This window comes from Nerophis ophidion, linkage group LG02, assembly GCF_033978795.1.
Source record: "Nerophis ophidion isolate RoL-2023_Sa linkage group LG02, RoL_Noph_v1.0, whole genome shotgun sequence".
NCBI classification, from domain to species: domain Eukaryota; kingdom Metazoa; phylum Chordata; class Actinopteri; order Syngnathiformes; family Syngnathidae; genus Nerophis; species Nerophis ophidion.
In genome coordinates this window covers 24,562,126-24,586,052 of record NC_084612.1, presented here as the reverse complement: position 1 = coordinate 24,586,052, position 23,927 = coordinate 24,562,126, and the positions used below count along the sequence as shown (strand labels likewise).

At 43.2% G+C, this 23,927-nt stretch overlaps 1 protein-coding gene and 1 long non-coding RNA gene across 3 annotated transcripts in view; one reads left to right on the top strand and one right to left on the bottom strand.

Moving 5' to 3' along the window:
- Window positions 1–23,556, top strand: part of LOC133538489 (uncharacterized) — a 69,046-nt gene extending 45,490 nt beyond the window's left edge. For both annotated transcript variants that reach the window (XR_009803011.1, XR_009803010.1), the window contains exon 3: window positions 23,161–23,556. This is a non-coding gene — a long non-coding RNA (uncharacterized LOC133538489). The remainder of the gene's footprint in view (window positions 1–23,160) is intronic.
- On the bottom strand, window positions 7,735–14,862 carry dld (deltaD). The gene is made up of 12 exons (XM_061880145.1): window positions 14,414–14,862; window positions 13,976–14,278; window positions 13,309–13,369; window positions 12,823–13,080; window positions 11,552–11,612; window positions 11,312–11,442; window positions 11,067–11,236; window positions 10,768–10,984; window positions 10,489–10,668; window positions 9,673–10,411; window positions 9,340–9,577; window positions 7,735–9,261 (listed from the first exon to the last, which is right to left on the bottom strand). Exons 1-12 carry the CDS (start codon window positions 14,465–14,467, stop codon window positions 9,256–9,258), a joined length of 2,418 nt encoding a protein of 805 aa, XP_061736129.1. The 5' UTR covers window positions 14,468–14,862; the 3' UTR covers window positions 7,735–9,255.
- Window positions 23,557–23,927: the final 371 nt, after the last annotated feature.

Genomic DNA, 23,927 nt, shown 5'->3' with positions numbered 1-23,927 from the left:
AGGGTGTGTTTCAACTGTCGTGGGGTCACACTACTCAGCCTTCCTGGTAAAGTCTATTCAAGTGTACTGGAGAGGAGGCTACACTTGATAGCCGTACCTCGGATTCAAGAGGAATAGTGTGGTTTTTGTCCTGGTCGTGAAACTGTGGACCAACTCTATACTTTTGGCAAGGTCCTCGAGGGTGCATGGAAGTTTGCCCAACCAGCCTACATATGCTTTGTGGACTTGGAGAAGGCATTCGACCATGTCCCTCGGGAGATCATGTGGAAAGGTTTCAGAGTATGGGGTATCGAGCCGCCTAATTGCGACAGTCGGCTTCCTGTATGCTTGGTGTCAGAGCTTGTTCCACGTTGCCAGCGGTAAGTCGGACCCATTTCCAGTGAGGGTTGGATTACGCCAGGGCTGTCCTTTGTCACGGATTCTATTCATAACATTTATGTAGATCATTTCTAAGTGCAGTCAGGGCGTTGAGGGGATCCAGTTTGGTGGCTACAGGATTAGGTCTCTGCTTTTTGCAGATGATGCTGTCCTGCTGGTTTCATCTGGCCAGGATATTCAGCTCACACTGGATCGTTTCCCAGCCAAGTGTTAAGCGAATCGGCAACTCCAAATCCAAGGTTTTTGCTCGGAAAAATGTGACGTGCCATTTCCAGGTTGGGGAGGAGATTTTGCCACAGGTGGAGGAGTTCAAGTACCTTGGAGTCTTGTTCATGATTGAGAGAAGAATGGCTTGTGAGATCAACCGGCAGATCGGTGCTGCGTCTGCACTGATGCGGACACTGTATCGGTCAGTCACAGTGAAGAAGCAGAAGAGCTTGAAGACAAAACTCTCAATTTACCAATCGATCTACATTCCTATACTCACCTATGGTCATGAGCAGAGGTGGGTAGTAACGCGCTACATTTACTCCGTTACATCTACTTTAGTAACTTTTGGGATAAATTGTACTTCTAAGAGTAGTTTTAATGCGACATATTTTTACTTTTACTTGATTATATTTATAGAGAAGAAACGCTACTTTTACTCCGCTCTATTTATCTACATTCAGCTCGCTACTCACTACCGATTTTTATCGATCTGGTAATGCACGCTTTGTTTGTCAGACAGACCTTCAAAGTAGGAGCTATCACATGCTCGCATTTCACCAATCAAATGCAGTCACCAGGGACGTTTGACTCTGTTTCACCAATCAAACAGAGTCAGGCGGTCACATGATTAACTGCACATTTTTTTTCTTTTTTATCAATAAACCTTTATGCATAAATTTCAACATTTGAAAACAGTTAAAAAATTGATCAAAGTAAGTACAAATATATATATATATATATATATATATATATATATATGTATATATATAAATATATGTATATATATATATATCTATATATATATATATATATATATATATATATATATATATATATAAATATATGTATATATATATATATATAAATATATGTATATATATATATATAAATAAATATATATGGGTGTGAGTTTTCCTTGCCCTTATGTGGGTCTACCGAGGATGTCGTGGTGGTTTGTGCAGCCCTTTGAGACACTAGTGATTTAGGGCTATATAAGTAAACATTGATTGATTGATTGATTGATATATACACAATAAACAAAGTGCAAAGCCATAGGTTCACTCAATCTCAGTAAATAACTTAAATTTGGAACACAGCATCATCGTTTTCACAGCTGTCTGGTTGTTAGAGGTAGAGTGTTTTGATGTAGAGTTCTAAATCTTTTTTAAAGGCACAATAAACAGGTCGGGTATTGAGAAACTTACATTTATGAATGTAAAACGTAGCCAATAGTATAATGAGGTTGCAAAGGTAAAATTTATTTTCAAATTTGTTTTCAATACAGTGTAAAACCAAATATATATTATTTAATATATATTATTGTTTTAGTTGCTTAAGTGATATTCCTGGCTCTGAATTTGTTCATTACTGTTCTTATGTTTTTGTGAATTACTTGTTGCCGTCATCTTTAAACGAACAGGTTACTCATCAGTTACTCAGTACTCAAGTAGTTTTTTCCACAACATACTTTTTACTTTTACTCAAGTAAATATTTGGGTGACTACTCCTTACTTTTACCTGAGTAATACATCTCTAAAGTAACAGTACTCTCACTTGAGTACAATTTCTGGCTAGTCTACCCACCTCTGGTCATGAGCTTTGGGTTATGACCAAAAGGGAAAGATCACAGATACAAGCGGCCAAAATGAGTTTCCTCTGTCAGGTGGGTGGGATGGTGCTCAGAGTAAAGCCGCTGGTCCGCCACATCGAGTGGGGCCAGATGAGATGGTTTAGGTCAGGTTCGGGTCAGGTGGCTCCCCCTTACGCTCTCTGGGGAGGTTTTTAGGGCATGTCCAACTGGTAGGAGGCCATGCTGAAGACCCAGGATACGTTGGGGGGACTATGTCTCCCAGCTGGCCTGGGAATCCTTCCGGATCCCCCGGCATGAGCTGGACAAAGTGGCTGGGGAGATGGAAGTCCAAGCTTCTCTGTCTAGGCTGATGACCCCGCGACCCGACCTCGAAAATGTGGAAGAAAATGGATGGATGGATAGATGGAAAAAATATATAATTTGACAGCACTACTAAATATAATATTTTCTTTAATATTTATATTAATTTACTTCAAGCAAACATACTATAAAATAAGGGAATACTGTATATATGCAATTAACATATTTATTAAAAATCTTTTAAATCATGTTCATGTTAACAATAATTTGGTCAAACTTCCTGAAGTACTTAATACTTAATACTCCTTAATAATGGTACACACTGCTGCCTTTCGTAAACCTGGTCTGGGTTTAATTCCTAACTGAAAACACCTAGCCAGTTTAATGGTGGTCCCAAGCCTTGATTAAAAAAAAATGGGAGAGATGCGTCAGGGAGGAGGTCTGCTGTAAAAACCAAGACAAATCAAACATGCGATTGACTCAGTACGGTATCCGTTGACCTGAAAAGACAGTAAATACGAGATATTTAACTGATATATGTATATATTTAACATAGATATTTTATAATATTGGATTTGCAAATGTCGCCCTTTGTTTGTTACGGTCAATTGGTACCCAACGTGACTTTTTTCTGCAAATTTCAGTGGAATAGGATTGTTTTTAATAAATGAAATATTTACATAGTTAGATCACAAAAAATATGTTATTGACTTTCTAAATAGGTTTGTTACTATAATTGGTGCCCTTGAAATATGAAATAAGACTCAAATAGTCACTTTCATACCCATTTCACCCAATATAGTAGCCTTGAGCTGGTTTTCCTGTAGATTACATGACTCACTAGTAGCCCAGAGGATTTTCAAGCGTTATTGTTATAGCCGTTGCTGGACCATGACTTGGAAATATTGTGCCACATCCTGTGTAATTCCACTAAATTAGAACTGGACTGAAACCATGGCTGTGTGTTATTTTGTAAAAGGTCCAAGGTTTCTCACTGCACCCAATGGGTTGAGTTTTTTCTTGCCCTGATATATATATATATATAAATAGGGCTTCACGGTGGAAGAGGGGTTAGTGCGTCTGCCTCACAATACGAAGGTCCTGAGTAGTCAGGGTTCAATCCCGGGCTCGGAATCTTTCTGTGTGGAGTTTGCTTGTCCTCCCCGTGAATGCGTGAGTTCCCTCCGGGTACTCCGGCTTCCGCTCACCTCCAAATACATGCAGCTGGGGATAGGTTGATTGGCAACACTAAATTGGCCCTAGTGTGTGAATGTGAGTGTGAATGTTGTCTATCTGTGTTGGCCCTGCGATGAGGTGGCGACTTGTCCAGGGTGTACGCCGCCCTACGCCCGATTGTAGCTGAGATAGGCACCAGCGCCCCCCGCAACCCCAAAGGGAATAAGTGGTAGAAAATGGATGGACATATAAAAACGTACTTTGATCAATTGATTGATTGATGTATATATATATATATATATATATATATATATATATATATATATATATATATATATATATATATATATTTCCATCCATCCATTTTTAATCACTTATTCGAGATTGTGTCACGAGGGCAACAGCCTAAGTAGAGAAGCCCAGACTTCCCTCTCCCTAGCCACTTCGTCCAGCTTCTCCCGGGGATCCCGAGGCGTTCCCAGGCCAGCCGGAAGACGTTGTCTTCCCAACGTGTCCTGGGTCTTCCCCGTGGCCTCCTACCGGTTGGACATGCTCTAAACACCTTGACCAGATGCCCGAACCGCCTCATCTGGCTCCTGTTGATGTGGAGGAGCAGCGGCTTTACTTTGAGCTCCTCCCGGATGACAGAGCTTTTCACACTATCTCTAAAGGAGGGCCCCGCCACCCGACGGAGGACACTTGTACCTGTGATCCTGTCCTTTCGGTCACAACCCAAAGTTCATGACCATAGGTGAGGATGGGAACGTAGATCGACTGGTAATCTGAGAACTTTACTCTCCGGCTCAGCTCCTTCTTTACTACAACAGATCGATTCAGTGTCCGCATTACTGAAAACACCGCAATGATCCGCCTGTCGATCTCACGATCCAGCGGGTTCAAGGATTACTGCCACGACAGGCACCAACCACCCTGCGGCCACAGCTCCAGTCGGCCACCTCGACAATAGAGGTACGGAACATGGTCCACTCGGACTCAATATCCAGCGCCTCCCTCGTGACATGTTCAAAGTTCTACCGGAGGTGGGAATTGAAACTCTTTCTGACATGAGACTCTGCTAGACGTTCCCAGCAGACTCTCACAATGCGTTTGGGCCTGCCAGGTCTGTCCAGCATCCTCCCCTTCTATTGGAGCCAACTCACTACCATGTGGTACTCAGTAGAAGGCTCCGCCACTCTTTCCACCCGGGTATCCAAAACATTGAACCGTAAATCCAATGACACAACTACAAAGTCGATCATGGAACTGTGGGCTAGGGTGTCCTGGTGCCAAGTGCACATATGGACACCCTTTTGTTTGAAAATTGTGTTCGTTATGGTCAATCTGTGACGAGCACAAAAGTCCAATAACAAAACACCACTCGGGTTCTGATCGGGGCGGCCGTTCTTCCCAATCGCGGCTCTCCAACTTTCACTGTCGTTGCCGATATGAACGTTGAACAAGTGAATCATCTGGGGGAGCACTCTCCAGTACTCCCTCGAGGGAATCCAAAAAGGGTGGGTACTCTGATCTGCTGTTTGGTGCATAAGCACAAACAACAGTCAGGACCTGTCCCTCCACCCGAAGACGGAGGGAAGCTACTCTCTTGTCCACCGGGTTAAACTCTAACCTGCAGGCTTTGAGCCGGGCGGCAACAAGGATTGCCACCCCAGCCCCTCGCCTCTCACTGCGTGCAACGACAGAGTGGAAGAGAGTCCAGCCTTTCTCGAGAGAACTGATTCCAGAGCCCTTGCTGTGCGTCGAAGTAAGTCCGACTATATCTAGCTGGAAATTCTCCACCTCGTGCACAATCTCAGGTTCCTTACCCCCCAGCGAGGTAACGTTCCACGTCCCAAGAACTAGCTTATGTAAATTGGACCGCCAAGTGTCCTGCCTTCGGCTGCTTCCCAGCTCAAACTGAACCTGACCTCTATGACCCCTCTTATGAGTGGTGAGACCATTGGAGGGGGGACCCACGTTGCCTCTTCGAGCTGTGCCACCTGGCGCTCGCCATTGTACCCCACCTCCGGGCCTGGCTCCAGAGGGGAGCCCCGGTGACCCACGTCCGGGTGAAGGAATCCCAAGTCCTTGTTTTTTCATTTCCATAAAGGTCTTCGAGCTGATCCTTGTCTGATCCCTCCCCTAGCACCTGTTGGTCTTGTGAGACCCTACCAAGGGGCATAGAAGCCCCCGGACAACATAGCTCCAATAGGATCATTTGGACACGCAAACTCCTCTACCATGATAAGGTGGCAGCTCAGAAAGGAGACTTGACCTTCAGGCCTGTTCGACTACTCTCTGTTGTTTTGTAGACATTGATGTATGTTTTGGTATGTCTAATCACTTGTAAAGAAAATGTCTTTGAATGTGACCTAAATTTCAAGCTGTCTTTAATAGCTAAAGATTGGTAAAAAGGTTAGATCTTGAAAAGGAGAAACTAGCATCAGATGTTAATATTTTTAAATTATACATCCTAATTTTGATTAGCCACACTTAAGTGTTTCCCTCTTTATCACTTCTTTTTTCTTGGACTGGCCCACACCATCATGATTGCTTGTTGACCATTGACTCGTTGACCCACTGGACTTATTGACTCTTTTGCTGTAAGGAAAGTTAAATATTCTTAATTGAAATATTCCATAAGACCCAACCTCTGAGTGTTTAACAAAAGATTGTGTGTGAAGGTATGCCAAGGGGTACGTGAGATTTTTTACAAATATTCTCAAAATAGCAACAATACAAAAATCCTTTATAAATATATTTATTGAATAACACTTCAACAAAATATGAATGTAAGTTCATAAACTGTGAACAGAAATGCAACAATGCAATATTCAGTGTTGACAGCTAGATTTTTTGTGGATATGTTCCAAAAATATTGATGTTAAAGATTTATTTTTTTGGGAAGACATGTTTAGAATTAAGTTCATGAATCCAGATGGATCTCTATTACAATCCCCAAAAAGGGCACTTTAAGTTGATGATTACTTCAATGTGTAGAAATCTTTATTTATAATTGAATCACTTGTTTATTTTTCAACAAGTTTTTAGTTATTTTTTATATTTTTTCCCAAATAGTTCAAGAAAGACCACTACAAATGAGCAATAGTTTGCACAGTTATACAATTTAATAAATCAGAAACTGATGACATAGAGCTTTATTTTACTTCTGTATCTCTTTTTTTCAACCAAAAATGTTTTGCTCTGATTAGGGGGTACTTGAATTAAAAAAAATGTTCACAGGGGGTACATCACAGAAAAAAGGTTGAGAACCACTGATCTAGGCCAACAAACATGCAAAATATGCTTTAAAAATTGCAAAACAAAACAAAACTTGTTTTTAAACCCACTCCCAGTGGTCACCAAATGACACACACACATAATACACATTGAGACGCACACACAAACACACTCCCCACAGTCAGACAGGGGCAACCAGCGCTAAATCCAGACTGTGGTTTCCTTCTGGAGCTATAAATATCCCTTTGCTTTAAACAAGATCTTACACACATGTACCCTCCCATGCGCTCACACACACTCACACATGCACACACACATGCACACTTACACGCACAAATGGCCTGATACTCACAGGACAAAACATTCATTGACGAAGCTGTCAAGACACATCAATAAATGCAAGCTAGAGCTATATGTGTGTTATATGCACACATACAGTTCACATTCACACACAATCAGACACGCACGCAAACACACAGAGAGATGGCTCTGGTCTTGAAAATTGGTCTGTGATTATGGGGTGTGTCTTTGTCTCATTTAGTGGTTCCCACAAGGAGACAGTATTCTGCCCTGTCACACACACACACACACACACACACACACACACACACACACACACACACACACACACACACACACACACACACACGCACGCACACCCAAATACCACGACACTATCACTTGGCAACAACAAATCCCTCTACTTGAATTTTGTGAATTGTCTTAAAATATCCTGTAGGAAAAAAGTAATCTTTTACATTTTTCTTTTAATGTTTTTTTAACTCCACCCATATCAAAATGAATAAATACATACATGTGATAACAAACATTCCAACACCAGATTTACTAATATTTCCTTTTATTTTGGAAAAATATTGCGCTGATTTCCAGTAATAAAAATGACAGGCTCTGTACATACGACTTCTCTCTTAAATACAACACAGTCACAGTGGTCTCAAGTGCCTAACACATACATACATACATCCATGTATACATCCATGTATACATACATACATACATACATACATACATAGATACATACATACATACATACATGTATACATCCATGTATACATACATACATACATACATACATACATACATAGATACATACATACATACATACATGTATACATCCATGTATACATACATACATACATACATACATACATACATACATACATACATACATACATTATCTGTCCAATAGAAATAAAAAAACAAATCCAAAACTTAAATTATAACACAAAATATCACACCAAAATTGGAACACAAATAGCATTATTAAATTAAAAGACCATCTTTGTTTCAAGAATAAAAGATAACATTAAAAAACAAGAACCGTATGATGCTAACCAGTGATGGGCAGACGAGGGTGAGGGCGGTAAAACGATGAGGAGTGGAATACATGGAGATCAGCACACTTCGTCTGTGCTCACACACACTCATATACACACGTACACAAACACATCCACACCTCCATAGTGCAATGAGGTCTTGGCAGTTCGGAGGACTCCTTCATAACTCGACTTATAGACACACAATAGCATTTAGAGGATGGGGCAAACAACTTGAAAATGGTGATTGAAGTACTGGTAATACTCTCAGCTACTTTTTGCTTGTAAATTCTGTAATAATGAATGTTTCCCAAGTCACCAAAAACATTGCGCTGTCTATCCACACGTTCGGGGGCCAGTATGGCCCAACAGGATCCATGTTGGATCAATTTGCAGTCACTACTGGAGTTTTCAGTTCTGCTGAGAACCAGCTCAGCTGACATCGTCTGTTGATGCTGCAAAGATAAAGATGTGTAATCGGAACACAATTACCATGACTACAAACTCTCCTCTGCAGCACTGTACAGTACATACAAGTCATTTATGACAGCTTTGTAATTTAATAACCATAGCACATAACAGCACTACAACACTTAAGTTCTCAGTACTCCAATGGTACTACTATGTTCATTCAATCAGTACTCCAAGGTACTACTATTTCATGTGCCAACGTCCATGTCAACGAGCCCTCTAAATCAGGAGACAAAGAATGAAATCCACCTCGATGCCAATATTTAGGTTTGGAGCTCTTGCGAAGACTGCAGAGGCACCTAGTCCAGCATTGATTCCGGTTTGTACAATGCCTGCACAACGTCTTCAGGTGCTTTGACAGTGAGATCCTCGTTTGAGGTCAGCAATGTCCATTAGTCACTGACTCGCACTGTCCAAGCAGCACCTTGGCTCTAAAATCCTTCGGTAACTTCCAGGAAACAGCAGCAAACAGCAGGAGTAAAACCTCCCGGAGACATGCTGAGCTGTACTGCTCAGGGCTAGCGAGGACCACTGGAAAACTGGTCCAGATGTGTATCATACCTGGAAGACATAGTTTTAGAGTTTAAAATTAAGTTACAAATGTACAGTCAATATTAAAGCCTTTTTAGTGCATCGTACCTCTGTGGCAATTAAACACTCGTCTTTCTGGTCTGACATGACGTACACAGACTGGTACTTGCTGTCAGCACAGGCACCGCCGTGGTATTCCACGTCACGGCTGGACTGGTGTTTGATGTCACAGCTCGATTCGTACTTAAGATCACTGGCAGCGTGTTGATTCAGATCGTAGGATGATTGATACTTGTGTTCATTGCAGCTCGGTAACTCTTCTGCATGTTTCTCATCTGAGGCCTCACTGCAGGTCAGAGAGGAAATAACCAATACGGGCATTAGGAATTGAACAACACATTTAGGTAGGTGTATTTTCAAGTGAATTTGAACACAATTTACCTGTTTTGTCGTTTCCTGCATCTTTCCTCAGTGTCAGACTCATCTGGCATCTCGTATTTAACCTCTTGCCCGTCATGCTCTTCCTGTTTAAACAGTGACACCTCCTCAGGCTTCAGTTCATGGACAAGGTTGTACTCCACGCTGGAGTAGCGAGACTTAAAGCCATGCTTCTCTGATCCGCCCTGTCCATTAAGCCCACTGATCCCACTTAGACCACCAAGCGACCCGGTTAGCTCTGAATGGTAATCCACCTTTTTGTTGGTGTTTTTGATGGAAGTCGTCATCACGGCGCACAGCTCTTTGTCGTTTCTGAGGCAATTGTTGGTGGTCGTCAGGTTGTTCATTGTCTCGTGGCTGTCACTACGGACGCTGTCGCCGTGATGACTGTGTGTCTCTTGCAGTTTAACACGAACGTAGACCACCAACACAGAGCAACCAATGAGAATCACCAGAACAAGGAAGACGCCAGCGCACACAGCTGTCCAGGGAAAGCCGCTGTCATCACCATCGGCATCGTCAATAATTTCGCTTTCCAGGGAAGAATATCGTCTATCTGGTCCATCCACCACTGGCTGACCGTTAGGGACTTCTGGTAAAAGGAACTGACAGTTGTGTCCACCGTAGCCCGGCACACAGGCGCACACATAGCGGCTGCCTCGCTCATGGCAAGTGGCGCCGTTGTGACAGGGATTGTGAGCACAGCGGGAGATGGGAGAGCTGCAGTTTATGCCGATATACCCTGAAAAAAAGGGGATGTTTTAGGTGTCTGCTTGTAAATATAAAATCAAGGGAATCAATTAAAAGACATGGTCATACCTGGGGGGCAAGTGCAAGTGTAGCTATTTGCTGCCTCCTGGCATGTGCCGCCATTCTGACAAGGAAAAGTCAGACAGTGTCCAGTGAGGCTAATGCTACTGCTGTCCTCACAGTTGGAACCAGAAAACCCTTCAGGACACTGACAGAGGTATGAATTCACCAGATCCACACATTCTGCACCTGCAAAATGCACAATAAGCAAGTGTCAAAATCAATGATATTCCACGTGTTTATATGGTTGTTGATGTCACACTAACTGGCAACCAGAGGAGAACCTACCATTCAAACAAGGGTTGGACGAGCAGTGGTCGATTTTCTTCTCACAGTTGAATCCAGCATATCCCATGGGGCACTGGCAGAAGTAGCCCCCCTCAGGGTTGTCGACACAGCGGCCGTCATTGAAGCAAGGCCCATCAGCGCAGCTAGTGGCACTCAGCTCACAGTTGTTGCCATAAAAACCAGGGGGGCAGGTACACTTATAACCATTATCATAGTCCTATATGAGAGAGAAGACAACCATTATTTACATCCTTGTTTAACTGAGCATCTTTACCGACAACTCTTTGAACTATACTTACAGAGCAGCTGCCACCATTGCGACAGGGGTTTCCGGAACATTCATTAACCTTGATCTCACAGCTGGCGCCTGTATAGCCGGGCGGACAGGAGCAAGTATAGCTGCCCTGGCCAGTGTTGGTACAGGTGGCACCATTGAGGCAAGGCTTGTGGTGTGTGCAGTAGTTAAGATCTACAAACAATAACGGCAACATATTAATCTAACAGCACAGTTCCATTGTAGCAGACTAACATCCAACAGACTCACCCTGATTGCAGAAGAGGCCGCCCCATCCCTCCTGGCAGTTGCACTGCCAGGGTTGTTGGCAGGTACCATGGAGGCAGCCCGGGTAACGGATACAGTCATCGCAATAACGTCCACTAAATCCCACACGACACCTGCAACGCAACATAAAACAAGTGCTGTTAGTAACAAAGCCAGGACAGACACACCAAAAGAGGGGGTTGGTCCTAAATTCATTCAAGTGTCAATAATTTCTCAGCTTACTTGCACTCTCCGGGTTTCTCACAGAAGCCATGATCTTCATCACAGCCAGGAAGACAGATTGCTGCAGAAAGGGGGGAAAAACACAAAAGGTCAGTTGAACAAAATGTCACCTCCTTATCTGTTTGATTGTCCTTCCTCCCTGCCATTTCTTTACGTGTCCACTTGTCTCTCATGCAGTCTTTAATTCCCTTACTTCGAGCCACTGATAGGACGGCCATAAAACAGCACAGCTGCTATGGTGCACAAAACTCAAACGGCGAAAGCAATTAGGGTCACTGAGGTCATTTCTGATTAAGACCATGCACACGCTGTAGCATATTACCATTTGCTGGACTGTTTACCTTTCGCAACTATAGTGACTTTGGACACTAAAGGAGGGGGGAGCAGCCAAAAACCCCTCTCTATGAACATGGTTTCTCTCTAACACATTAAGCATCCCACACAAAGCCGCCTTTCCCCCCCTTGACTCTGGCTCTGAAGTCCCTTTTCTCACCGTCTAACTCCACACCTCCACCGCCCATCTCTCATCCCATTCTCCTCCATCGTCCTGTCCTATTTCCATTCCTCTTCTCCTTCAGCATCCCTCTTTTCCTGCTCCCATCTCCCCTCTCCCCCACACCCACCAACCAACACCACATCTACCCCAGGGCCAGCTGGTCTGTGTGGAGCTAACCACCAGACAGCTGCTCCATTGTCTCCTCGCACCGAGCAGCTGCCCCCTGCACAACAATACGCAGCCCTGCTTGGCCAATCATCGGCCCAGGCCACAACAATGCAGGACCCCCACTTGGCCAATCGGGGAGGAGGTCTGGGGGCGAGGAGGCCCCAGTGGTCTAATGGAAGGCACGCGGCGTGTGAATTACTGAGGAGCCACTGCGGCTCATTAGAATGGAGGCCTCTGGTGCTTGGGGATAACTAACTGACGCCTGTTGCACACGGGCCATGCATCATGAGGTGGGGAGGGGATGGGGGCCGGGGGGCGGAACAGTAGCCAAGTGACTGTTGGGGGAAACTAACTTTTTAAACGACTAAGGACTGATTGCCAGTTGAAGCCATTATCATGGGTCAGGCTTTGAGGCATTATGTACATAAGCATTGTGGATTTAAACACGATATTTACTTCACATTCACCAGGGTGCATCCCGCCTTCCACCCAAATGCAGCTGAGATAGGCTCCAGCACCCCCCGCGACCCCAAAAGGTAAAAGCAATAGAAAATGGATGGATTTACTTGTTTGAAAACAATTAGTCCCCGCATTTGTGTAGACTTACGCTCCGTGCAGTACTGTCCCTTCCAGCCAGAGTTGCAAATGATCTCCCCGCGCTCTCCGCAGGTGAAGTGTCCGAAAGCGTCGTCTCTGGGCCGACAGAACACGGAGCATCCTTCGCCGTAGTAGTGCTCGTCGCACAGGAAGCGGTATGAGTAACGCAGCTCCGTACTGCCGGCTGTCTGCATGTCTTTGGACCATTCCTCTGCCACGGTCAGGTGACGCTGAGTGGTGATGCGGCCGATGAGACGCTCCGGGTTGTCTGCAGAGGCAAAACACAGCAACCCATAACTATACACCTGTGCAAAGTATTCTTCTTGTTTGCCTCATTTATGCCGCACATTGAATTTAGGAGGATTATTAAGGCTACCACAAATTGGCCACAATTATCTTTCTTTTAAAAAAAGTGCCATCAAAGAAGAAAAACAATGGCGGTATTAGCCTGCTGCTTTCTTCAGGTTACACTGCGGCTTGGCTGCCTGTCACCCACCTGTTGCCAGGTCGTCCAGGGAGTCTGTGTGCAGAGCTTCAATGATCAGTGAAAATGTCCCCTGGGGGTAGAAAAAAGAGAGAGACAAGGAGAGTCAACAGCTGCCAGGCCTGTAGAGCTGCATGCAAAAGGAAAAAAAAAAAGGCTGGGGGTGAGGGGGTGTCATTATAGGAAGGCCAGCTCCTAATAAAGTTCACAGCCTCATTGCCCATCTTGATTAGGGGCCTAATAAGGCTCACTACTACCTGCCGCCCTTTCATGGCCACAATAGTGTCTCACCGCACACCGCAGTGCAGCAAACGAGGCGGAATTTCACGGTGTGCTGCCAATGATGTGCCAACTCGCAGGATGTTAAATTTCCCACCACGCCTGCATGGTCGGAGGAGAGAGGCGTTTGGTGAAAACACCCCCCCACCCCCCACTCCTCCTCTTCCGACACCCCCCCCCCCCCCCCTTCTACCCCCCCTACCCCACAAACACACTCTACTACAATAGAGCTTCTCACACACTGCTGACAAAGACCCTCACAATTTTGGGAGCATCTGCTGCGCGCGCTGCTCCCTTTCAGAGTAAAACGTTTGGATGTGACTAAACCATATTAAAAAAAAAAAATTAAAAAAAGTAACATAAAATATGTGAGTGAATAGGAAATATTCCAATTACTCACCGGCCAAGTGAAGCCGAAATTGAAGCGCACCGGGTTGGTGAAGGTGTCCGCGTTGGTCTCCGGCACCTGGAAGGAGTTGGAGCCCAGCACGGGGGTCACCGCGCCGCCGTAGGTGCAGGGCGGCTCGGGGGACACGTTGGCCTGGTAGTGCTTCAGACAGATCCGGAAGAAAGTCTTGCACTCGCACTGCTGGTGGCCCGGCTGGTGGGCAGATCCGCCCGGACAACAGTTGCCGTTCCCCGTCACTCCTTTCTTGTTGAGAAACTCCTGCAGCTTCAGCTCAAACACCCCCGAGCACAACACCTATGTGAACACAAATAATCAGCATGCTTGAATTCTGCGGTTTCTGGGTGTTGTTGTTATCAATAACGCGTGTACGTGACACCAGATCGATGCGTAAAAGCGCAGGGCGGATGCTCGTGGTGACGATGTATTTACCTGGCAGGTGAGAAGGGAGAGAGTGACAAGCAAGGGTAGGCGCAGGTGTCCCATTGTGTTGACAGCCGCTTCGAAACAAGCGCTGAAAGCTCCACAGGTTGCTGCAGCCCAACTCAAACAATCATGGGGAAAGTTTGAGTGCCCCCCCTTTTATGTCAGAACTGTCACTTTTTCCATACAAAAAAAAAATATAATAATCCTCAACAGAAAGAAATCCTCGTTGGAAATAGTTCCAAATAGTCTTGCGTAAAAAAAAAAAGGCAGCTGGTCGTCCTTGTTGTTTTTCTCCCCCTCACTTGATTTGGTTCCAAAGACAGAAACGGGTGGGGAAATTCTCGCGTGGTTCGTCTAGGGGTTCACAGTGCATGTGTCTGATGGCTCCGTGGTCCTGCTCAGACTTTTATACCACAGCAGTAAACGCGCAGGGTAATAAGATGCAAATAAGCCCCTCCGCTCCTCTTCTTCCCCTCCCTCCACCACCACAAGTCCGCCCAAGGGGCCATCACATAAACGCACAAGTGTTGGGGGGTGGGGGGATGCACCCAACTTTTTCCAAGCCCACCCCCTCCTATCTTTTTTTCCAAAGGGACACCAAATGGCTATAGAGAGCTGTTAAATGTACAACAACCACTCGCTTCCACAATGATGCCTCCCTCCATCTTTTTGCTCTACATTCCAACAAATCCTTCATGCCATGGACGCATCATCACGTCCAGTTGCACGGAACCACAGTTTATTGTACTGTACGGTGAAGCCAGCCCGGTGCACCCCACGGGGTTTGGCCCGTGATGCAAAAGCCTTCATCCCGGCCGGACCATCTGCCGGGCCACATTCCTATGGTGTTAGCCCTGCCGTGGCTTTCACATGTTCACACTCCACAAGGGCTCTTTTAATGGGCTTAGAGCTCTGGACGTGATGTGTGCAAGTTGACGTTCACCTAATATTGCAGCGAAAAACGATGAGCAAAAAAAAAAAAAAAAAAAAAGTGCGTATGTACCAAAAGTACACGCACGCATGGCCCAACGTCCTCTTCGCTGCGTGTGTCTCTTTTTAGGCGGAGGCTGTAAAAAGATACTTGGTGGTGTGTCACTCGCGTGGCTGTCATTAAGGGTCCGGGGGGGGGGGGGGGGGGCTGTGTGTGTGTGTGTGCGTGTGTGTGTGCATGTGTGTGTGTGTGTGTGTGTGCGTGTGTGTGTGGAGAAGAGTGGAGAATGGGAGGGGCACATGCAGGGAGTAAAGTTTTTCTCTTTGTGCTTTCAGCTGTATGGTAATTGGGTCGGCAGCACCTGCTCTCCCACAATAATACAGCACCAGAAAGAGGGAGAGAGTTTGATCATGTTTGTTTGATAACATCGCCCTGGCCACATATAGGACTCGGTGTGACAGTCGTGTATGTGTGCGAGAATTGTCACGTGTTTGCATGATGTGTTTTTGACTGAAGATATTGTTTATCTACTTGCTTGGCGTCTGATGAACTGTAACACCCCCTACAGCAGTGCAACTTCAAACATTTTTCAGCAAGTTTATACCCCAGAAAACACTTGTCTCTCCAAGTACCACCATAAAAACAGTAGCGTAGTAGGCCTAAGTATTCATTAAAAACAAGGTAGAGGTTTTATTTAACAAGGTGGCACAGGGGTTAGTACGTCTGCCTCACAATGCAAAGGTCCTGAGTAGTCATGGTTCGATCCTGCGCTCAGGATCTTTCTGTGTGGAGTTTGTATGTTTTCCCTGTGACTGCGTAGGTTCCCTCTGGGTCAGTGGTTCTTAACCTGGGTTCGATCGAACCCTAGGGGTTCGGTGAGTCGGCCTCAGGGGTTCGGCGGAGGTCAAAACACACCCGAATCATCGTCTCAATAAAAACTTCTCCCTATCGGCGTATTACGGATACGGCAACAGCAGAAGTCACACTGATTTGCAGGTGTGTAATTTGTTGTGAGTTTTTGCAGTCTAGTGTGAGTTTAGTGTCGATGTTGTTCTTTGATCAAGGTGATGTTCATGCACGGTTCATTTTGTGCACCAGTAAAAAACATGGTAACCCTTTAGTATGGGGAACATATTCACCATTAATTAGTTGCTTATTAACATGCAAATTAGTAACATATTGGCTCTTAACTAGTCATTATTAAGTACTTATTAATGCCTTATTCGGCGTGGCCTCGTTATAACCCTAACACTAACAATAACTCCAAATTAAGTCTTTGTTACTTAGAATATGTTCCCCCAGTGTCCAAAAACCTCTAAATCAGGGGCGTCAAACTCAAATACAGAGTGGGCCAAAATTTGAAACTGAACAAAGCCACGGGCCAAGGTTGAATAAAAATGAACCGTTTAATAGGGACCCAAACAAGTTTTGCATTGAATATTGAACAAGCAAGGCTTATATAACTTTATAGTGACATGCAAAATCGAGTTTCAAATAATAATAACAATAATTAAAAAATATCAATGGCATATCAAATAAAATTTTAATAAAAATTGAGTGCCTCTTTTCTATTTGCAGCCTTCTGAGATAAATATCAAAAGAAATTTTGTCCACAGGCTAATAATAAATTTGAAAATAAAATCAAACATTCAAGCCTTGAAGTAACAAGAGAAAGTGCATGAATAAATTGTTAATTATTGCTCAGTTTGCTACACTGATTTGCTTGAACAATGAATATGGAACAAGCAATAATTATACAACTTAATAGTGCAAAATCCACATTCAAAAAACAAACGGAAAAAAAATAAATGCCCAAATAAATACAATTTAAATATAACATTTAATGCCTCTTTTCTATTTGCAGCCTTCTGGGGTAAATATCAACATTATATTTTTCCACAGGCTAATAAATCTTAAAATAAAATAATAATGGGATGGGTGGGGTTGGTGGTGGGGGGCAGGTTTTGGTGGTAGTCAGTGCTGCAAGGGGTTCTGGGTATTTGTTCTGTTGTGTTTATGTTGTGTTACGGTGCGGATATTCTCCCGAAATGTGTTAGTCGTTCTTGTATGGTGTGGGTTCACAATGTGGCGCATATTTGTAACAGTGTTAAAGCTGTTTATACGGCCACCCTCAGTCTGACCTGTATGGCTGTTGAGCAAGTATGCATGGCTTTCACTTAAGTGTGTGTACAAGTCACATATATCATGTTACTTGGCTGGCACGCTGTTTGTATGGAGTAAAAGCGGACGTGACAACATATTGTAGACAACACTAAAGGCAGAGCCTTTATAGTACCGGCGGGCCAGCTCTAATGTTAATTTGATGTTGCCTCAAGGGCCAAATGAAATTGTACGGCGGGCCGAGTTTGGCCCGCGGGCCAGAGTTTGACACCCATGCTCTAAATTAAGTCTTTGTTACTTAGAATATGTTCTCCCTACTAAATTGTTACCAAAAACACATAACTTTGTCTTGAATTAAAACTTTTTTTTTTTTTTTTTCATTAAGAAGGGTTCGATGAATGCGCATATGAAACTAATGGGTTTCGGTACCTCCAACAAGGTTAAGAACCACTGCTCCGGGTACTCCGGCTTCCTCCCACTTCCGAAGACATGCACCTGGGGATAGGTTGATTGGCAACACTAAATGGGCTCTAGTGTGTGAATGTGAGTGTGAATGTTGTCTGTCTATCTGTGTTGTCCCTTTGATGAGGTAGCGACTTGTCCAGGGTTTACCCCGCCTTCCTCCCAAATGCAGCTGAGATAGGCTCCAGCGCTCCCCGTGAACCCAAAAAGGACAAGCAGTAAAAATGGATGGATGGATGGATGTAATATTTTTGGCCAATGTAACACTACCACTGTTTGAACAGTACCACTGTGTTTGAATATAAGAAAGTACAAACCCCGTTTCCATATGAGTTGAGAAATTGTGTTAGATGTAAATATAAACGGAATACAATGATTTGCAAATCATTTTAAACCCATATTCAGTTGAATATGCTACAAAGACAACATATTTGATGTTCAAACTGATAAACATTTTTTTTTTTTGCAAATAATCATTAACATCAACATTTGATGTCAGGAACATGTGAAAAATAAAGTGGGAAAGGTGGCAATAAATACTGATAAAGTTGAGGAATGCTCTTCAAACAATTATTTGGAACATCCCACGGATATGCAGGCTAATTGGGAACAGTTGGGTGCCCTGATTGGGTATAAAAACAGCTTCCCAAAAAATGCTCAGTCTTTCACAAGAAAGGATGGGGCAAAGTACACCCTTTTGTCCACAACTGGGTGAGAAAATAGTCAAAACAGTTTAAGAACAAGGTTTCTCAGAGTGCAATTGCAAGAAATGTTGGGATTTCAACTTCTACGGTCCATAATATCATCAAAATGTTCAGAGAATCTGGAGAAATCTCTCCACGTGAGCGGCATGGCCGGAAACCAACATTGAATGACCGTGACCTTTGATCCCTCAGACGGCACTGTATCAAAAACCGACATCAATCTCTAAAGAATATCACCACATGGGCTCAGGAACACTTCAGAAAACCACTGTCACTAAATACAGTTGGTCGCTACATCTGGAAGTGCAAGTTAAAGCTCTCCTATGCAAAGCGAAAGCCATTTATCAACAACATCCAGAAATGCCGCCGGCTTCTCCGGGCCCGAGATCATCTAGGATGGACTGATGTAAAGTGGAAAAGTGTTCTTTGGTCTGACGAGTCCACATTTCAAATTGTTTTTGGAAATATTCGACATTGTGTCATCCAGACCAAAGGGGAAGCGAACCATCCAGACTGTTATCGACGCAACGTTCAAAAGCCAATATCTGTGATGGTATGGGGGTGCATAAGTGCCGAAGGCATGGGTAACTTACACATCTGTGAAGGTACCATTAATGCGGAAAGGTACACACAGGTTTTGGAACAACATATGCTGCCATCTAAGCGCCGTCTTTTTCATGGACTCCCCTGCTTATTTCAGCAAGACAATGCCAAGCCACATTCAGCACGTGTTAGAAACAGCGTGGCTTCGTAAAAAAAGAGTGTGGGTACTTTCCTGGCCCGCCTGCAGTCCAGATCTGTCTCCCATGGAAAATATGTGGCGCATTATGAAGCGTCAAATACAACAGCGGAGACCCCGGACTGTTGAACGACTGAAGCTCTACATAAAACAAGAATGGGAAAGAATTCCACTTTCAAAGCTTCAACAATTACTTTCCTCAGTTCCCAAACGTTTATTGAGTGTTGTTAAAAGGTGATGTAACACAGTGATGAACATGCCCTTTTCCAACCACTTTGGCACGTGTTGCAGCCATGAAATTCTAAGTGAATTATTATTTGCAAAAAAAAACAAAGTTTATCAGTTTGAACATCAAATATCTTGTCTTTGTAGTGCATTCAATTGAATATGGGTTGAAAAGGATTTGCAAATCATTGTATTCTGTTTTTATTTACATCTAACACAATTTCCCAACTCATATGGAAACAGGGTTTGTAAAAGACTGTACTTTAATCAAGTGATTCTTTGGCGTACCTCTAGATGGATCTTCTGTACCAAAAGTGGTACGTAGGGCTGGGCGATATGGACCGAAAAGTATATCTCTATACATTTTTACCTAAATTCGATATTCGATATACATCTCGATATATTTCCCGGTGAAAGTATACATACAAAGATAAACATTTTTGAGCGAGAGTCCCTGAAATTGAAATGAATGACACCTGTACTGTAACGAGTCAGCGGCACTTTTATTAACCGAGTTGGTCAAGATGAGTATTAACAGCACAGAAAATAACTGTTTAAGTAGTACAGAATTCCATAACATGAATAAAATAGAAAAATATTCCATCTCGTCCATCCAATTTTCTACCGCCTGTCCCTTTTGGGGTCATGTGGGGTGCTGGAGCCTATTAGAAAAATATTATTTCTTCTTAAAATAAATAACATAGTACAAACAATACAAAATGTATCAAACTAAATTAGCAGGCATGCACTTTTTAATTCCCAGTCAACAATGAAATGGACTGTCACACACGTACGGTTCTAGTCAGCGCCAAGTAAGTGACTTGACCTAATTGTGCGGCTATGATGTTCCTCACTTCGGCATACGTTTTTGTCAGATTTTCTCGCGCGAAATATGCAACTCGAGAAACGTTTTGATTTGGGCTCACATGGTAAACAACTTAATTGAATGTTTTATCCAGATGCATACATTTGTCCAAATGTGGCGAAGTAGATGCGATGCATACATTTGTCCAAATGCGGCCAAGTAGATGCATTGTGGATTTCCTGGACTCTACAGGTATATATTCGGTTTTATTATCTTGACAAGTGTGTCAAGATTCAGGTTTTTTTTTTTAGGATCAGAATATTCTCCTACTTTGGTCTTGAACTTCACATCAAAGGAAAAGACACCCGAACATTTGAAAAAAAAAACTCCAACATGATTCCCCCCCAAAAAATGTATTCAAAAATAGTACATAGAATTTTGGTTCCCTTGTTCAGCATCATGAGTGAGTCGAAATATTAGACATCACTCTCAGCATGATGCAGTGCAGTTCTTCACCACTACAAACTATAACCCTAGTCATGAACATATTGTTAACAGGAATGTGTCAATTAAAACTTACATTTGCAGAATTCATGCAATCTTCTAGTTCAAATGTGTTCCCAATAAAGTCCCCAGTGAGTGTGCATGTGAGTGTCATAGACAACTCTGAGGGTAGTGAGTGATTGAAATCAGCAAGTACAGGGGTCATATTATGTTTATTTTCTACATTTATAGCACTTCATTGTGGTCTACATAACATGTAATCATGGTTCTTTGGTCAAAATAGTGCATGGATTATGTTTTACAAACCGTTTTCAAGCTGGTTTCTGACGGTTTCTTCAGAATACACTCTTTTAAGGGCAGTCTTATTTACGTGGCTCCACTTCGACAACGTCTTCTTCCTGCATCAAACCATTATGTGGTTTTTACTGCTTCTTAGCAAGTCTCCTGATATATATTAGTTCCAACTATGTACTTTGTATTAAAAAATAGCAAATGTCGAGGATGCAATGTGCATATATGAGCCAGTCTGCCCCGCAACAAGACTATAGCAAAAAAATAAGGTACTTACTGACTACAGTGTTGGACCACAATGGCGGACTCGCGCGAAGCACTTTGGGTAAATTTCTATATATATATTTATTGATTATTCGCTGATGTCACCGGGTAAAAAAACCCGCCATAGGTTGTGCAAATTCCAAACGGTTTGTAAGGTAAGGAACGCAAGATTAATTTATAATTATATCTCTTTCATACCTCCATGGTTTGACTTCAAATTTTCAGGACTAATGCAGATCCCAAATACACAAAATCAGGTAATAATAGGTAAGGAATTTTGGTTTTGTGGAATAGGTCCAGCCCTGCGATGAGGTGGCGACGTGTCCACGGTGTATTCCGCCTTCCGCCCGATTGTAGCTGAGATAGGCACCAGCGGCCCCCGCTACTCCAAAGGGGAATAAGAGGTAGAAAATGGATGGATGGACGGAATGGGTCCACTTTAATTTAAATTCACGGTACGACAGAATTCCTTTTGGCAACGTTATTCTGCTCTGTACTGTATATAACACTGGAATGTAAAAAGGATTTCACAACATTTTGAGATTCCATCAATTGAAAATGGTCATTAATTATGGTAATTTAGTCAAATGCCCACCCTTAATAATTACTACTTGATCCATTTTCTATTCTGCTTGTCCTCATTAGGATTGACCAACAACCATACATACCTATGGATGTAATTTAGAGTCTCCAGTTACCTTAACATATATGTCTTTGGACAGTGGGAAGAAGCACACAGAAAAATACCCAGACAAGCCCGGGGAGAACATACAAACGGCACACAGAGATGTTCCAAAGATGATCTGCGAGGTCGACATGCTAACTACAACGCCCTCGATAATCATATTGCCCTTTGCTTCATTTGTAGTTCAAGTAACTAAATAATGGTAGCCCATTGCACAATGAGGCATATAACCAGTGACGGCAGTGTGTCCTTCAAGTCGACTGCTGTGGCCTTTAACACCAGACATGGCTTTTTCATGCTAATTTAGTACCCGCAAAAGTATTCACCCTCTTTGGCAGTTTCAAATGTTTATTGCTTTTATGTATGAAATGAATTTATTTGGGCTTTTTTGACAAAAATAAAAAAGTGTGTCTAATGTCAAAGTGAAGCCATATTTTTACACTTGTGTCAATAAATTAAAAATATACCAGTGCAAAGTTTTCATACCCTTTCATAAGTTCATACCCTTTAAAGCAGGGGATCCCAAATTTGGCTTGCTAAATGGTTGGTCCACCAATGGGTGGGTACTTTTTTTTTACATTTAGGCTATTGCTTGTATTCCGTCACGTGACTTTTTCCTGGAAGTGAAAACCAACGGCGGTCAATCAAGGCAAGATGGCTGTTGTACAGCAAGCAGCACGCGAACTAGCTGTGTACAAAATCTACTTCCAAAAAGCAGATACGAACATAAAATCAAACTATGCAAAGGGATAGATCTACAACTTTGTGTGTGGAAATCGGTATTAAGACTCTCCTGTATAAATAGACATGTGGGTTTTTTTTGCTCGGGTTTAACTTTGCGTCCACTCCCATGTCTGTTGTTGTTGCACGCTCTGTTTGAGAGTAGTGTGTTTTTCCCCATCTTTATCAAAATATAAATATAGATGTCAACATTGTATTTGCTGAAAGCTTAATCTATGATTTTTGCCTTAGGTAAAAACGTAACTCCTTTAGGTTGTGCTCACGTTTGCTTTCTTTTACAGTATGTAGACTCACCAAGTTGGTGCTTTTTTGACCACTCATAGCAAACATGTTGTGGAGGGGGCATGGTCCACGCGTCACCTGCGGGCAGGGCATGTGCAGGAGCCAGCTGCAAAGCAGATGCCAGGTAAGTGGATAGCTCAGCTGAAACGAGTTATCTAATCACCTGTCTCTTTATTAGCAGGGTTGGTGACCGCAGGAAGGGGCTGAAAAAGCCAGAAGGGATGACGGAAGGCGGGAGAGAAGAGAAGGAGGAAAGACTTTTGGACTTTGAAAGTTTAACATTGTATACTTGGCAACACGCCTGGTCACCGTTTGTCGGTCCTGAGAAGAACTCTAAGACAAAGACTGTCACACATGTGTTGAAAAAATACAAATAATATCAAGAAAATACTGAAATGGGAAATAAATAACAATAAAAGTATATCAAACAAACCTTAAATTAAGTGATCACTGCAAACTCATGTATTATTCAACTGTGCTCCCTTAGACTGGAGGGTGAGCTGCTTTCCTCTTGCACTCTTCCGCCCTGTTTCAATCCCTTGCGAGGAACTCTGAAAAAAAGTTTTTTCTTTTTTTGCGATTTGAACGATTCGTACAGCCGAAAAGAACACAGGCATCAGCCCTTTTTTCTTCGAGAAAGGTTAAATGGCGCCTAGCAGTCGCGTGCCATCAGGGCCAGCAAGGTGTTCTCTGCTGGCCTAACATAAATCCATCCATTCATCCATTTTCTACTGCTTGTCCCTCTCGGGGTCGCAGTGGTGCTGGA

Bases quoted from the DNA above. Each gene is read 5' to 3' on its own strand.
- dld (XM_061880145.1), bottom strand. From the start codon at position 14,467: ATGGGACACCTGCGCCTACCCTTGCTTGTCACTCTCTCCCTTCTCACC. The intron at 13,370-13,975 runs GTGAGTAATTGG...TTCTACCCCCAG, and splicing joins ATTTCGGCTTCACTTGGCCG to GGGACATTTTCACTGATCAT. The intron at 10,985-11,066 runs GTAAGTATAGTT...TCTCTCATATAG, and splicing joins GCAATGGTGGCAGCTGCTCT to GACTATGATAATGGTTATAA.